The sequence below is a fragment of the Trichechus manatus genome, unplaced genomic scaffold (assembly GCF_000243295.1).
Source record: "Trichechus manatus latirostris isolate Lorelei unplaced genomic scaffold, TriManLat1.0 scaffold00106, whole genome shotgun sequence".
Lineage (NCBI taxonomy): Eukaryota > Metazoa > Chordata > Mammalia > Sirenia > Trichechidae > Trichechus > Trichechus manatus.
Window position 1 is genome coordinate 6,385,950 of NW_004444042.1, and position 15,507 is coordinate 6,401,456.

The window sequence follows — 15,507 nt, forward strand, 5'->3', positions numbered from 1 at the left end:
GAATCTTCTAAAATGAAAACAGAGTACTTAGACTGTGGGGGGGGGGGGGGTTGTCCCACATCATCTGGCTGCTTTCCTGTTACCTTTGCCATTTCCCCTCCTACTGTACAGTCCCCAAAGTTGCTCTTTACAGATCCTTGTCAAGTAAATATACCACTGCTGGTTTCTGCTTCTTCCAATACCAACATTTTGATGAAATAAAAATCTTTATATTGCAGATCTTGAGGATTAGTTTCATTGGTCAGTCTTCAAAATAAAGGAGAAACCTTATCTACAGGCTCTGGCTAAAATTAACATCTCCATCATTTAAAGCATTATTTATACAAATGCACTTTATTGTTTTAAACAGAACAAAAGGCAGAAAATATTTGCATATAACAAATCCTAGCTTATAAATGTAATTTTTTAGGGGTGACATCTCTAATCATCATTCAGGGATTTCCTTTTTTTCTTTGCTTCACTGTATCTTGAGCACTGATATTGCAAAAAAGCACATCCGGCATAAAGTGTAAACCAGTGACTTGAAACACTGGAAGAACTTGGAGAGCAACTGTGATTTTTCTTATTTCCTCTCAGTCATCTTTAGTAAAACAAAAGGTGATCTTTGGCATAGATTCATACTTTAAAGGCATTAATATTGCATTTATATCAGATAAGCAACTACATAGATACACTGAGGACCGTGAAAATAATGTTCATCCATTAAAAGGAAACAGAAGAAGTAAGAATGTGCAAGACCAACTTAAGACAAGTTTTACACATTTGATGTTGGGGTCTAACACACACTGGGGGTGGGAGGGAAGGCCATTCAGGCAAGGGTTCTTATTCCTTTACTCATCTGGTTCTGCCTTTGGAAGTACATCCTTTCATGTGCTGGGGAATGCTTAGACAGCAGTGGTAAGTGCAAAAAAGAAAAGAAAAATCGACTTCTCTCTCACTTTGCCTAATAGGAAACTTATTATGGTGATAATTAAACATTATACCCTTTACTCTCTCAAACATACTTGTGGTGGGAATTCAAGGGGCTTGGTTGTAGTTAATTGAAGGGGAGTAGGAATTCAGGAGTGTTTCCCATTGATTGATCATGTAAATCCCCAGCAGTGCCAGAATTCCAGTCTACAGCTGCTATCCCTTAGGTAGGAGTTTCCTTCAGACTTTCCATTATACACTCTTGAGGGCCAAGCACCAATTCTTAGGGCTGAATTTCAGAAGGATAAAAAGGTAGGTGTTTGTTCATCTGTAATTATTATTATTACAGATGAACAAATACCTACATATCTTTAAAACCTTGTTTAGGTAGGGTATAGGGGAAGACTATAAAAGCCAGGATAGAAGACATGATTTGGTTAAAAATCAATGCAGCATTTCAGCTCAGAACAGTAAGAGCTTAGAATGAATAAGGCCTCAGCATAGACCTCTGCAGGCAGTGATAGCGTGGAGCGCCTGGGAGTGGCCCCACTGGGAGGATGGGCAGGGCCAAGGCCCAGCTACTCTGCCCCTCCAGTGGCAGAGAGCACCAGGACACACAGTGCGTTCCTGCGATAGCTACCTTGGAAGGCCAGGGCAGGAAATGGGGCCGGAAGTGTCCCTGGAACAGACGTTGCTCTGGGGCATGCTGAAGACAGAACCGTGTGAATCTCTGTCTTCCAGACAGAATGAAATTTGGTTTTGTACTGTGGGAAACTAGAAGGATTAAATTGGGGAAGGGCAGAAAATGAACCCAGCCCCATATACTGGGGGCCCCCCAGAGGCCACTTTCCCCTGCAGCAGCGAAGCTCACTTCTGAAAAGGACCCAGGTAGCACAGCCCAGGGAAGCCAGGCAGGGTCAGCAGCAATGTGGGAAGCCCAAAACAATTTTTGGAGGCACAGTGATTTCCTTCTTAACTGACTTGCCTGGGCCCTGGGTCTTAGGAGCCTAAAGGGGAGAATGGAGGCAGTGAATAGGAAGCAGAGAAGGTTCCTCTCAGGGAACTGTTCCCTAGGGAACAAGGACAGAGAAGGGTGCCTAGCTAGCGTTCACTTGGATTCTAAGCTTATGTGAAGTCCGTGAGCTGGAGACCCAGTCTGCTTTTTGGGATAGAGTGTGCACAAATATAACTGTGTTTGAGAATACAGGCTTTATATGGAGACAGTTTCAAAATGTCCTCCATGACAAGAGTAAATGTTTTCTAACGTGAAGAGGCCCCCATTCCTTTCTGATGTGACAGGCCAGGATGTGGCTTTCAAGCCCCCAGCAACACTGGGCAGTTCCTGGGACTCATAATTTTCCTTCTGTTTAGTAGGGGTTTCTGTGCCAGCCAGGTTTGGCCCGGGACCTACTGATACCAGGGAGTCTTTCTAACCCAGCGCAGTGTAAATCCAGCATCTGTTCGAATTTTAATTGAAGCTGCTTCTGCTTCCCGCACAGTCTCCTTCACAGACTGCATGAGGTTCTGGGCGTTGTGAACCAGCATCTCTGTGGCCTGCAAGGAAAGAAGAGATCTCCATTACACTCCCTGTTGCAGCCCACCCCTGAAACAGGCTTAAGCCAGGGGCAGCTCCAGTGAACCCTACCTGCACCTGGCATCCCCTGTACTTGCTTGCATCAATGGTGATTCATCTGGATCACCAGAAAGAAGCCAGAACTGATCCATCACTGACTGTGTACTGTGCCTTCAGAGGGCCTATAGCATGTACTCTTTCCCGGTCTTCCAACACCCAGCCTCAGCACCCCTATGCTTACTATTCCTTTTACCTGGAACATGCTTCCTCCAGGTGTCCCATGACTCATTCCTCACCTCCTTCAGATCTTTGCTCAAGTGTCACCTTGGTGACACCCTCCCTGTTCATCAACCAACTCCCCAACCCCCAGCCTTCCCAATCCTCCAGTTCTTTCTTTATTCTTCTCCAAAAGCAACCATTATCGCTAACTGATATACGATATACTTTACCTTGTTTTTTTTTTTTGTTGGCTTGTTTTATCTGTCTCCACACTAAAATTTAAGTTCCACGAGGGCAAAGATTTTTGTCAGTTTTCCTCACTGCTCTACCCCCAGTGTTTAGGGCAGTGCCTGGCACATAAGAGGTATTTCATAAATATTTAATGAATGAATGAATGATAACAACCAAATGAACAATCAACTACCTTATAAATCCATGAAAATCTAAATTTCACACAAACTCCCAGGACTAGGACACCATAAAAAGGGAACTTGGCAATTTATTAGCCTACTGTTAACTACTTTGGAGTCACAGACCCTTTGAAAATTTGATAAAGGCTGTGGACTCTCCAGAAAAAATGCTCACATGCACAAAATGTGTGCATGCAATTTCAGAGGGTTCATGGACTCTGACAGGCCTAACTATAAGCTAGAATTTCTGGTAAGCTATTTCTGGTCAGCTGTCTCTTTGCTCAGTTGACAAAGATATTGAGGCCCAGAGAGGTTCAGAGACTTGCAGCAACTGTATTTTTTCTGTTCTACCACACTGCCACTTTCCAACTTTTTTATTGAAACATTTATTAGGACATAGTAGATATACTCATTTGTTGATTGATTAAATGATAAGGTCTGAATCTCTAACCTTACCCTTCCTTCTCCATTTTTCCCACTTTTGTGTCTTTGGGCAGAAGAGATCAATGACAGGGATGCTGCCCAGTGCCCAAACCCTGCCTAGAAATACATGGACATCAAAGGTGAAGGTCCTATTCCCCCAGTTTGGAAGAAGACAGGGTTAGGGCTCAAGCTGTTGGGTTAGAACTTGGTAGTGAAAGCAGTAAGACTGGTACCCAGAAGAGTGGCCTCGCTGTTTCCTCTGAAGTGCCCCCAGCCTCTGTCTCCTGGCCTAGAGTCAGACAGAGAACTATCTGTGAGTTCCCCAAGGGGAAGGATTGTGTGTCTCTCTCTCTCTTTTTTTTTTTTTTTCTAACTCCCATAACACCTAATACAGTGCCTTATACATACCCTATGTAAGATGGGCCCTGTCTGGGCAATTCAACCAGAGATGTGCTATTCATTATAAGAAACTGGGAGGCTTTAGCTCATAGCAAGGCATGCCAAAGGGGAGATAAAGAGAGGAAGGAGTACTTAAATGAGGGTTTTCTCTAAGACCTGGGCCATAGCTCCAAGAGGGAAGGAAGACAAACTGCAAGAACCAGTTGCCAGGTACATTCAGAAGGCATCACTTCAGAGAACCCTCCTACCATCCTTAGTTCAATCTCTGTCTGAGAAACCTAACGGGAATACAAGAGAAGCATCTCGTCTGAGTTGTCAGGTCAGCCTCAGCACAGGCCTGCACTGTCCATCCTCCCTGAGCATTGCTCATCTGCAGAGCTGGCAAGCAGAAATCCCTCCAGCCAACAAGATACAGGAAGTGGGTGAACATGCACTGGAGGCCTCAAAATAGCCAAACCTATTCCAGGGAGGAAAAGAACTGAGTAGAACCCTAACTTGGCCACTGATTCAGTGTTACTTCAGAGACAATCTCTCCAGGCCTCAATTTCCCATCTGTAAAATGATAAAAGTTGCATAAGAGTTAGAGGTTTACTTGCAAGTCCAAATTCCTGATGCGTCTCTCCAACATAGATATCCTCCTGAGACAGTCTACGAGTCCGTCCCTCATACTGAATAATCGATTCATTTGTAAAAGTTCCCTAAGGCTGAATTAAATTGCTGTAAAATGGCACAGAAGCTGCTGGCAAGAAACCAGAAGGAGCAAGCCCGTACCTGCTCAGACTCCTCATCGCTGATGTTCGTCCGGCCCAGCATTGTGGCCTTCACTGTGGACAGGATTTTGAGCTGGGTACTTATAGTTGGGATTCGCTCACACACCTGAGAAAAAAGTTTAATTTAGTACGTTTCCACATTTGTCTTGCCCACAAGTTCAAAAAATTAGCAGCAAGATTCCACTTGTTTTCTCTCCAGGGTCAGCAGAGTCCCTTTATCCAGAAGTGGAAGCATCCAAATTCTTTCATTTGATTAGGAAATAAACTTTCTTGAATCTGTCCCAAGTACACAGGTATATTTCATTTCCCTCTCTGCTATTTCTTTCTCCTCTGAAGTACCTCTTACCTCTTCCCTACTCACCCACATTCCAGGCTTCTCTCTTCTGCATCCCCTCTCCCCCCACACCCCACACCCCTACCAACCCCCACACACAGGGCCTCCTTTCCCCAGTACCTGTAAGAGGTTGGTTCTAATCCGCTTATCTGTGCACTGCTTGGCAACCTCCTTGGCCAACCGAGTCACCTCATCTGAGGCCTTGGCGATGTCCTTGGCGCATTGAATCAGTGCCCGCTTGGTGCCACTGCCCCCTCTTACCAGCCGAGACATTTCAGCCATCAGCAAAGCCATGCGCTTGGCTGCTGCAATGATGTCATTGCCCTAGAGAGAAACAAAGATACAGTGTGATGCCCAGTCCACCTTCTGGTGACTTTAGGGAAGGATGCAGGGGCAGAGAAGAGAGGAGGGAGCCTGCTGTACTAGCAGCTCTTCTGTAAGAGTGAGAAGAGGATAAAAGGACGGTTCTCGAGTCAGACGGATAGCTGGATAGCCGTAGAGAGACAGACAAACAGACAAAGGAGAGTGAGCCAGGGCACTCTCCCCAGCACTCAGTGAGAGAGAGAGAGACCGCCCAGCTGAAAAAAGGAAGACAGGATAATTAGCCTGAAAGTTAGCCTGAAAGTACTTTGCAGGCACAGCACTGAACAAGCACTTCAGCATTTCCAAGTTAATCACATCAAGGAAATGGGGGGCAGGGCCAAGGAGTTGGTTAAACAGGCATTTTTGTTTCTATATGGGGAAAGCAGTAGAGCTGGCATGAGGGGAAAAATACAGAGGAGCCTTTCCAGATGCTAAAATCGCCTTCATCCCTACTCTCGCTGCAAACAGCAGCCAAGGACTCTCCCTTCTGAACTAGAATTTAAAACTCCAAGTAACTATTCTCAGCCTGAGAGTGAAAAAAGGAAATCGTTTTCCAGTCTAGACTGCCCCAGTCCTCCCGCTGTTGCTTCTCTGTTTGTCCTGTCAGCCTGAAGGAACAGGTTATTTTAATTTCTTCACATTTAAAAAGGCCAAGGATCAATTCTTAGGTCCCTTCCGCTAAGTGAAGCCTCCAATTAAAAGAATTGGCTAAAAGGATATTTTAGGAGGGCATCAGGAAAATCAAAATCAAGAGTCAGGCCCCACTCCAACTCTTGGCAGATCATCTTGGATTTGACACTTTAGCTCATTAAAACCCTCACGGGACATACTATGTCCTCACAATGCTCATATTTTGGCTGATAACAACCAAAAATATCAACAACTGCAGAGTGGTAAGGCAATGTTCAAATGTACCTAAAGATCCAGGCCCTACTCATCTTTCCCCTCATGCTTTTCAGTTTCTGTAAAATGCAGTGAGACATACACAAAACATGCCACTGCAGGGCCTCTCTGAGAGGCCTCCACAAGCACCGCTAAGTGACTGACTGTTGAGGCCAGAAGGTGTGTAAAGTGTCAGGCAGTAACTGAGGCTGGAGCGAACACAGGTATGCGAAGAAGTTATAAGGTATGGGGATGTGTTAGAGAAGGCCCACTAGGCCCGCCTCTTCTAGTGCAGACCTAAGGTGATGCCAGTGTTTCATGACCTTGGTTAGAAGACAGTCTAGTGCCAGGGTTAGTTACTGATCACTCTTCAAACCTTTTCTTCTTGCAACATGCCACCTTCAAAGGAAAGAAGTTAACCCCATCCCAATCCCCCAAACTAGCTTTGGTTCAGTCCCCAAGGCCAAAGCTCTGTTGCTGCTGCCCTGCAGCCTTGAGCACTCTCAGTTCCTGACTCCCATCCCCTACCACTGAGACACCTGGACAAGCAGTCAGTGAAGGCCCCTTCCCTGTGGGCACCCATCAAGGCCAGCATCTGTCACACAGCCAAGTGCAGGGCAGAAAGCAGTCCTCCCCAGAGACCCTGCCATATAAAGCTGCTTCTCACCCAGATCAAGTCTGCCTCTGAGCCATCAGTGAGAGGTCAGTGGCGGGCAGGCAAAGCTCAAGGGTCTGGCCAAGTGACCTCTTGAAGAGTCTATAATGCTTTCTGACCTGGAAGTCACTGAGAGGCTCATCCAGGGCTTCCCAAGGGGTTTCAGGTTCCAACAGTGGCCACAAGGTTGGTAAGAAAAGGAATCCTTTCAAAAAGTGACTCCATCTCTCCCCAGCCCCCAAACATAAATGCAATTCAATTAATCTAGCATTAGCAGACCTATCAAACTTGTGAAGCCAGTTTTAACAAGGTGCAGACAGACAGATGCCCGCCCTGCTCAGACTCACAGGACCCGCACAGATCATGAGTGATGCAATGTGTCAAGGCTGCACATGGCCGGATGCATTTGGAGCAGCCCCCAACTGGGAGTGCTAATCAGTACCTTACTAGACCACTTGGTGGCTTCACGATGCAATGACTGAGCCGCGGCCAGAATGGGCTGGTTGACCGGCTGACTGGATGACATTAACAGCAGCTCAGGTTCGTAATCGTCTTCCATGTCAGGGGGGACAGGGAACCCAACAGCATCAGCAGCATCTGCCTCAGCTACAACACCTATACCCACCTCAGCGGCTGGGCTACCCGGCTTTGTCGATGGCGGGAAGGATGAGAAACAGGGTTAGTGTTAGTAAGAGCAGTAGGACTTTGGATACTGAGCTTCAGCTGGCTTAGTAACCAAAGCTTGCCTGGGATGGGAAAGAAAATGGCATACTCTCCAGAAGCCAGATGAACCAAGCTCCACAGAAGGGAGAGCAGTCATTCTCTGAGCCTAAGCCACCCTGTGGTGAATGAATGAAAGAGATTCAGTCCAATGGCAAAGGGTTTCCAAAGAAATATTTATACCAAGAAGAAAGTGGCATTCATTTTTTACATACTTACTACCAAAGTTAAATATGCCAAGAGTAATTCTCATGTCAGAACATCTTTGTGGAGCCAACCAACTAAACAATAGTAGCTGAGTACCTTTAAAAGGAATCCAGAGAGGCAAAAAAAAATGCAGCCACACGAGTTGCTTTGAACAGAACAAACTAAACACCCGTATGGACATTGTTTACGCTGGGACAGAGTAAGCAACACCAGTGAGCTCTGCAGTTATCAGACGTGATTATTATTACCTTCAAGAGTTAAAAGTCCCAGAATTAAAAAACGATACATCGGCAGTAACAAATACCAAACCAGAAAATAAGCAGGAAAACAAACACAGCAGTGGGTGAGGACGACTTATCAAGTGCCCCACCATCTCCCAGCTGAAAGACCCTCAAGAAGATGCTTTGTCCAGCCTCCCATCTCAAAGAAAAACCACCCTTCAGGCCGGCTCTCTAGCCCTTCAAGGTCACCAGAGACAAAGTTTCCATAATCTGTTACTGCACACATTGCTAGTACCATCTCAGAAAGCTTCTCCTCCTTGGGTACAACCTAAATCTACCCTGTTGCAAAATAGGGTTCTCACCCCAAACTCAACTTACCTAGTTCACAGATAAGACAACACATGGACCTTGCAACTGAATGGGCTGAGGATGTTTCAAAATGAGCCCAGAGGTACCCTTGCAGGAGCCCAAATTGGTGCCAGTACAGAGTAAGAACCACGAGGGGAAGAGAATGAATTTAATGTCAGGGATAGGGATTCTGAAAGGCCAGAGGAGGTGAAAGGGGGATCAGATACTGAAAATAGGCTGGAATGGAAAGAAAATACAAGGAACTGCCTCAATGAAGCCAAACCACTTATATGAAGAATGATGAGCAGTGAGCAAGGTACTTTACAACAAACATCTCTGACCAAGAGGAAGTAGGAGTTTGTATAGAATTTGATTTGAGATTGTTATCACTTGTAAAAATCTCATCCTGCATAGGAAGCCTGTCTCCAGAGAGTGACGATGAAGCTGGAGGATTCAGGACCAACAAGGCATTCAGTTACTATCGAAACTCCTTCCTCTAAACTCTGTCTCAAACAAGACTCATCCACACTCCTTAGAGGAGAGGCCGGCTCACTGCTGCTGAGGTTCAAAGCGTACAAAGACGACTAACAGATACACAAACACACCACACACATACACACAGTTCAAATAGCCCGACTTCACACAGCTCAAAGTCAGCAATCCCCTGATGCTCCAAAACCTCTAGAGGCTATCAGACCTAAGGACTTTTGGCCACCAATGGCAGAGTGGTGTCAATGTGTCAGCCAACACCACCTACCCTCTTTAAAGCCTTTTAAGTTTATCTTGAAAATTCATGTGTAATGCAGCTCAAATTTCTTTTAATAATCTTGGCATAAAACTAACGTTCCTTGTCACCTTCCCCTATTACCTATACCCACTACGACTCTACCACATGGTCCCAGGGGTGTGCACGCTCCAATTGGAGAGATACCATTATAAATAATTCCACAGGTCAAGTCCAACACCAGCAAGGTCTCCATTCCTTCTTGGAACCCAGGCTCACAGCTAACAATTCAGAAAAACAGTTAAAAACCAAGGTCAATTCCCAACCTAAAAAAATCCAAGACCAGCTGCATATGCTGGAGGTCCCTGGGGAACTACATTCAGTACAAGAGCTTGAGAAGACAGAGCATATGAAAAGAATAAAGGCAAATAGCTGGTGGCAACAAAGATATAAGGTCATGTTAGAAACAGTTTAGAACTGAGTTAGAACTATATTTCACTGTAAGTTAGCAGCAATATTTAGCTCTTCTCTAGAAAAGCGAGCACTCACTTTTCATCATTTAGGGGAAATTAGGCAAAAGTTATTCATAGGGCCTAACTGCTGCAGCACCCAAATTTTTACCAAGCACATTACTATTTACACTTGTTGGAGTTAGCCTAGCGCCATCTTGAGTTGAAAGGTAAGATGATTCTGAGAAAGGACAAAGCACATGGCTTCTAAGACACCAATTTGCCTGCTTCTGTGAAAAAAATAGAAGGAAAATGCAAACATTTCATCTAACTGTAACAGAGCTCAAGGAAGACAGTTCGATGTTTAGTGCTCTGATAATAAGCAATGGAGCATCTAAAAACACTCAGCAATCTCAAGAAAGCTAATCATTTTCTAACAGACCCCAATGTCCAGGGTCAGCGCAGCAGACAAGATAATGGACAAACAGAAAAGGAATGCTTTTCTCAAACCACAGACATCCTACCTCTCACCTCTGTGCTAGAAGGAGAAATCATCAAGCAATAGATATCATTTCACTAAAACACAGGTAACACAGGAACCAAAGCAGAGCGAAGGAGTGACTTTCCAAATAGACCCTTCTTCCTGGGCAGTGTGCATGGTTCTTAATCCTTTCTGAGAAGACATCCTTTCTCAGTGAGAAAAGCTTCACGCCTTACCTTGCTGGACCATTTGCGAGCTTCATCATGGAGCTGCCTGGCAGCCATCATCATTGGCTGGTTAATCACCTCCCCAGCTTTCTGCTCAGGGAACTCTTCATCCTTCTCCTCTGGTGGTGGGGGCCTGGGCGGAGGGACCTCACCCTCAGGCAGTGGTGGTTTAGGAGGAGCAAGCTCATCTGTTAGCTAAGAAAGAAAATCACCAAATTGCAATAAAGCCTTAGGAACTATTCCCCCCTAGAATGCTTTCTTCTAAAAAGCACCCCCAGAAAAGTCACCACAATCACTCTACATGAGACTCCCCACACTGAGCCACAAGGACCAACAGAAGCCTATTTTCTTCCTTTTTCCCCATATAAAAAGCTAGCGGCTACCATTCTGGTCATATCTCAGGAAGGCATGCTCAGCACTACTGGACCAAGAATGCTTAAAGATCCTATAGAAGACTCAAGTTATGGTCTGTCTTGCTGAAAGAAAACTGAGTAGGCAAGTGACTTCTCCCTTAGGCCCCAGCCTCCTTGTCTGTCAGTAAGGGGTAGCTAGAACAGATGATCTCTAAGATCCTCATTCTAATGTCATGACTCTATTGATCTCATAAGAAAACGTTCCCAGGAACACCCGCTCTCCCAGCCTTAACCACGACCTAGAGCCCAGCTGGAAAGATTCAAAGTAAATGCTGGAGGCTGGGGATCACTGTTCTTTAACTATGGGCACAGTGACCCAATTTTGCCCTCAATCAACTTAGAAATGTACATCTTTTACTAACATTAATTATGGGAAAGCAAATCAAACTAGTACCTTAGTGGGGCTATTCCCAAACTCAAGGAATTCCCACTACTGTTAGTTGGAGTAAATGTCTAAAAATAAATCACCATTTCTGTATCTAGGTTTTGTATCTGTAAGCTATGGCTCAGCTAGCCTCCTTCTAAACCATTTGACTATGGGAGGAATATATTCATGGTTCTTTGGAGGCATCAAAAGATTTTAAATTACAGTGAGGTAAAAAACGAAGTTTTTTTTAATAAAACAAGTATGTATGACTTTTGTGATTTTAAAAAAGATACCAAGTAAAGAACCTACACAAGATTCTAACCACCTCAGTTTTACCGCTGTCAACTGGCAATACACAAAAACTCCTTGCCATGAGCTGTGCAGAGCTGCAGAGTATTTTACGAGTCCTCACTAACCTGCCCACTAATTCACCACTTATCAAATCCACAGTTACTGAAGCCAGCTCCTCGGCTCTGGCCACCCCATCACAGCAGGCCAACACCACAGACACCCACCTACCCAGTACACCCCACGCATAAGCATAGGTTATGAATCCACTAGATATAGGAATGATAATCAAGCTCTGTCTCCAAGTGAAGCTTCAAGTAAAAGCTAAACAAAGCCACCTAGTGATTGAGGCTCCAGAGCAGTCTACCTCTCTCTTGCTATAGTGCCAACACCTCGCGGCTCACTTCTCCCCGTCTCTCTGAATTTACTTACACGGAGCTGTTCAAGGTCTGGGGGAGGAGGCGGGAAGTCAGGCTCCTGAGGTTGGAAGGCTTCTCTGACCTTGGCCACGGCACCCAGGATCCGATATCCTGAGTCCAGGAAGCTCTTTTGCAGGCCTAAACACAAGACATCCTCACTTTCAGCTGGGCAGGTCAATGCCCTGGAGTACTGTCTGTCCAGCAGAAGAACTGGTTCCATTAACAAAAGCTGGATGTGAAGTTGCCAGTGAGCATCTCAGGCACTGACTGAAGGAGACGAGAGGTAAGGGCAAGACAAACATCCTGAGGTCTGCAAAGAGCTGGAAGCATCACTAAACAGCTATTCCCTGTAGTGTTCAGGGCGCCTTCTTGCCGGTACAACTAACAAGTACTCAGGCAATCCCCGGAAGTGAGCGCTGATCTTTGGGCTCAGGTGGCACCCATCACCTCTTATGATGAGGTAGTCAGAAGATAAGCCTGCCCAGCTCAGAACATCGGACATGTCAGTTTCAGGTTGGGCATACGTTCCCTGGAGTACTTCTCACCTTTCTCCTGCTCCTTTGCTCTACTTGGCTTGCAGCATGTTAACCCCTGTATTGAGCTGCTGCTCCTGTCACCTGGAATTCAGGAATCCACTCAAACTATTAGAAACTTCAGTTGGGAAACTGAGCATGTTCTTAGTGATGGTGGGTTAAGAGTATCTGAAAGAATCTGCCAGGCCAGGGATGAATAGAGCAGCCCCTCTTTCTACTCTCTCACAGTGACTGGACTTTACTTACAGATGAGGCTAGAAACATTGAGGGCTTGGAACAGGAGAGAATTCAGATGTTTCTAACAAGACAAATGTGTGGTTCCAATTATGATCTGCTTTAGTATTACTGAAAACATGTTCAAAATCTATCTAAAGAAAACCCAGATTCTTTGGTGTGGGACCAGTATAATGTACCTAAGAGATCCATAGGTCAAGCTTAAGCCCTCCAGATTTGACAGAAATAAAGAGACAGTTTTACAGGGAAAGAAAAAAGCATTTTAAGAAAAAGCACAAGAGGAGTTATGCCAGTTACATAAGCTAAACAGTTGGTAAACTGCTTGTGCATCTTTTGAGAAATTTCCAAAAGATTGACTGAATAGGACCAGAAGCTGTTTAGCCAAACAACATTAAGAAACTAACTTACAACAAGCCTGCCGATATTGCAGAGATTTAGACAGAAAAAGGTTAATCCAGCATCCTCAAACCAAGCCTGTAGTTTCTGCTTCAGACCTTGTGTGTGGTGATTGTGGGGTGCATATTCTCTCACCACTGTGTCAGCTTCCTGAGTCAACCTCTCAGCTGAAGTGAACCATATCATGCATTGCTTACCAGGGTCAGAAATGTTTCCGGCCACAGCCTTTGCATCCATTACCATCGGGGAGATGGTTTTGCTCAATTCATCAGAGGCAGCTTTCACAGCCTCACGGAACTTGGGATCCTCAGAGTTCTCCACCTCCCTCTTGGCCACCAGCAGGATCCGGTTGGCCCGACGAGCAATGCTGGTTGCCCCAGCGACCAGCATCTGAGGCTGAATGTTGGCCATGGCCACTTTACACTTGTCCAGGTCTTTTTTAATTGCTTCTTCGGAAGCATCCAACAGAGATTTGGTATCAATGGCTTCGTCCACCAGCCCTGACAGAAGAACAGAAATGGAATTTAGTTTCTCTTTTAGAAGAAGAGAGCCTCCAAAACCGTGCTGTCCACTCAAGTTTCTCATGTGAAGGTACAACATCCAGAATTCCCTCCTTCAGCTCAAAGCTCTTCCTACACAATCAAAAGCTTCCACTTAAAAAAAAAAAAAAAAAGGCTGTCAATCAGGAGGCCATATGGACTCACAGCATTATGCCAACAGTGGTCACTGACCTGCTTGTATCCACCACAGACAACCAGAAACACAATGACATCAGGAAGAAACGAGGATTGCGTCTGAAACCTTCACCGTGTTATCTGTTAATAACATTTTCTCCCTTCCCGTCTCACTCCCAGCCATCTGTTGCTTGTTGGCAGCTCACAGTGCCCAAGATGAGCCACGCGCAGAATTCCAATAATCCTAATAGCCTGTTTCTTGTTTCTGTTACCTCTCTTCAGACACCTCAGGAGCTCCGCTTTCATCTCCAGCTGCTAGGGACCCTGTCACAGCAGGTTTTGCAGAGAAGCCGGAGAGCCTACATTCCTCGTTTCTTCCCTTCTCTGCTATCCCTCCCTCCGCAGAGAATGAAGATGATTCAGAGGTGCCACTTCAACTGCACAAACACGGGTTTGTGGGTGGTTGGCTTCTTCTTTTTGTAAAACTACGTAGTTGATAAGTTGGAGCAAACTCTGAGACAAGTTGTATTAAATGGTAGCTATTGTGGTTCCTTGAAATGTGAACCCACTGAAAATGACAGGGACGCTTACTGTATCCACAAACACCGCCTCCCAGCCTCTGAAACCAAACTCTGGCTCAGACGGGGCAAAGACACTATTCAAAGAGAAGATAGGAGCTGTAACAATAAACATCACACTAGGAGGGCAGCATGAAAATAACAGACTCAAAGAGTCTCTCTTTGGACAAAGTTGCAAGGCTTGAATGAGAAGCCGCCACTGCTCAGCAGCCTTAATCAGGGCCAAGTACTCCATCGAACACATGACCATCGCTTTATCCAATTACAGCTGAGGAACGTAACCGGTCCTGCTCAAGTTTCTCAGAGCTCATTCCTTGTGGACTAGACCATAAGAGCTTTGCATAAAACTGTACCTGTCATTTTTTCAACATTATCAATCCACTGGTTCTTCATAGTCTCAAAATGTTCATAAGCAGCTTGATTCCCAGGATTCCTAAGTAAGATGCGAGCAGCCGAGACAACCTGGCAATGACAAAACAATCTTTAAACACCTGAGCACCCACACTCAAATGCAAACTTCAGGAAAGTTTTCTCCTTCTTTCCTACAGATGGCACTAGAGAGCCAAAAATCAGCCTGCACAAGCAAGTCTCTTTTCAGGCTGAACTTACAACAGCCTTGACACACACCTTAGGTCTGGGCTTATAAATACCTCCCCAGAATGGTTTTACAGCCACAGTCAGATTTTAAGAAGGTAATAAAGTGACAAAGTAAATGGCTATTCACTTGATACTTCAGAAAAACATACACAAAACTGACATATATTTAAACCCTTGGTGTCAACTCTTCCACCATTCATAGAAGGATACAAAAATTACTCAAACTGACTTGTGAATAGTATTAATAAAAACAGTTGTCTGGAGTTAACAAAGTGCTTTCACACCCATTATCTAACTGAATCCTCTCCACAACTTTGTGAGAGAGAGGACAGCTAATAGCTCCACTTCACAGATGCAAAAACCAAGACTCAGAAAATTTAAGTGACTTGCTCCAAAGCTCCCAGGGAGTCGGTGGCAGCACCTGGGGAAGAACTAACATTTTTTGAGTATCTGGTAAGTGGCAGGCACAGTGTGCTCCACACACATCTTCTCAATCCTCACATTAGGGAGGAATTATTTCTATTTTACACATGAGGAAAGTAAGCCTCAAGGTTGTAGCGGATTCACACCTAGATCTGTCTCCCATCCTGTCTAACATATGTTCTTTTGTTTTCAATTTTCCAGTCTATTTTTCACAGCATACTAGCTATATCTTAGTAATAAAATTAAGTAGAAAAAAGAAAATAGGTTTTAG

At 45.0% G+C, this 15,507-nt stretch overlaps 1 protein-coding gene across 4 annotated transcripts in view; it reads right to left on the minus strand.

The window, feature by feature from the left end:
- Positions 1-467: 467 nt before the first annotated feature.
- VCL (vinculin) overlaps positions 468-15,507 on the minus strand; it is a 112,183-nt gene continuing 97,143 nt past the window's right edge. For 3 of the 4 annotated variants that reach the window (XM_004383215.2, XM_023737670.1, XM_023737669.1), the window contains exons 15-21: positions 14,570-14,678; positions 13,162-13,464; positions 11,815-11,939; positions 10,324-10,509; positions 5,158-5,361; positions 4,705-4,809; positions 468-2,463 (exon numbers count right to left, since the gene is read on the minus strand). In XM_004383215.2, coding sequence (XP_004383272.1) covers positions 2,317-2,463; positions 4,705-4,809; positions 5,158-5,361; positions 10,324-10,509; positions 11,815-11,939; positions 13,162-13,464; positions 14,570-14,678 — 1,179 coding nt within the window. In that variant the 3' untranslated portion in view covers positions 468-2,316. Of the gene's footprint in view, positions 2,464-4,704; positions 4,810-5,157; positions 5,362-7,379; positions 7,584-10,323; positions 10,510-11,814; positions 11,940-13,161; positions 13,465-14,569; positions 14,679-15,507 lie in introns of all 4 variants that reach the window. The other variant, XM_004383214.2, reaches the window with a different exon arrangement.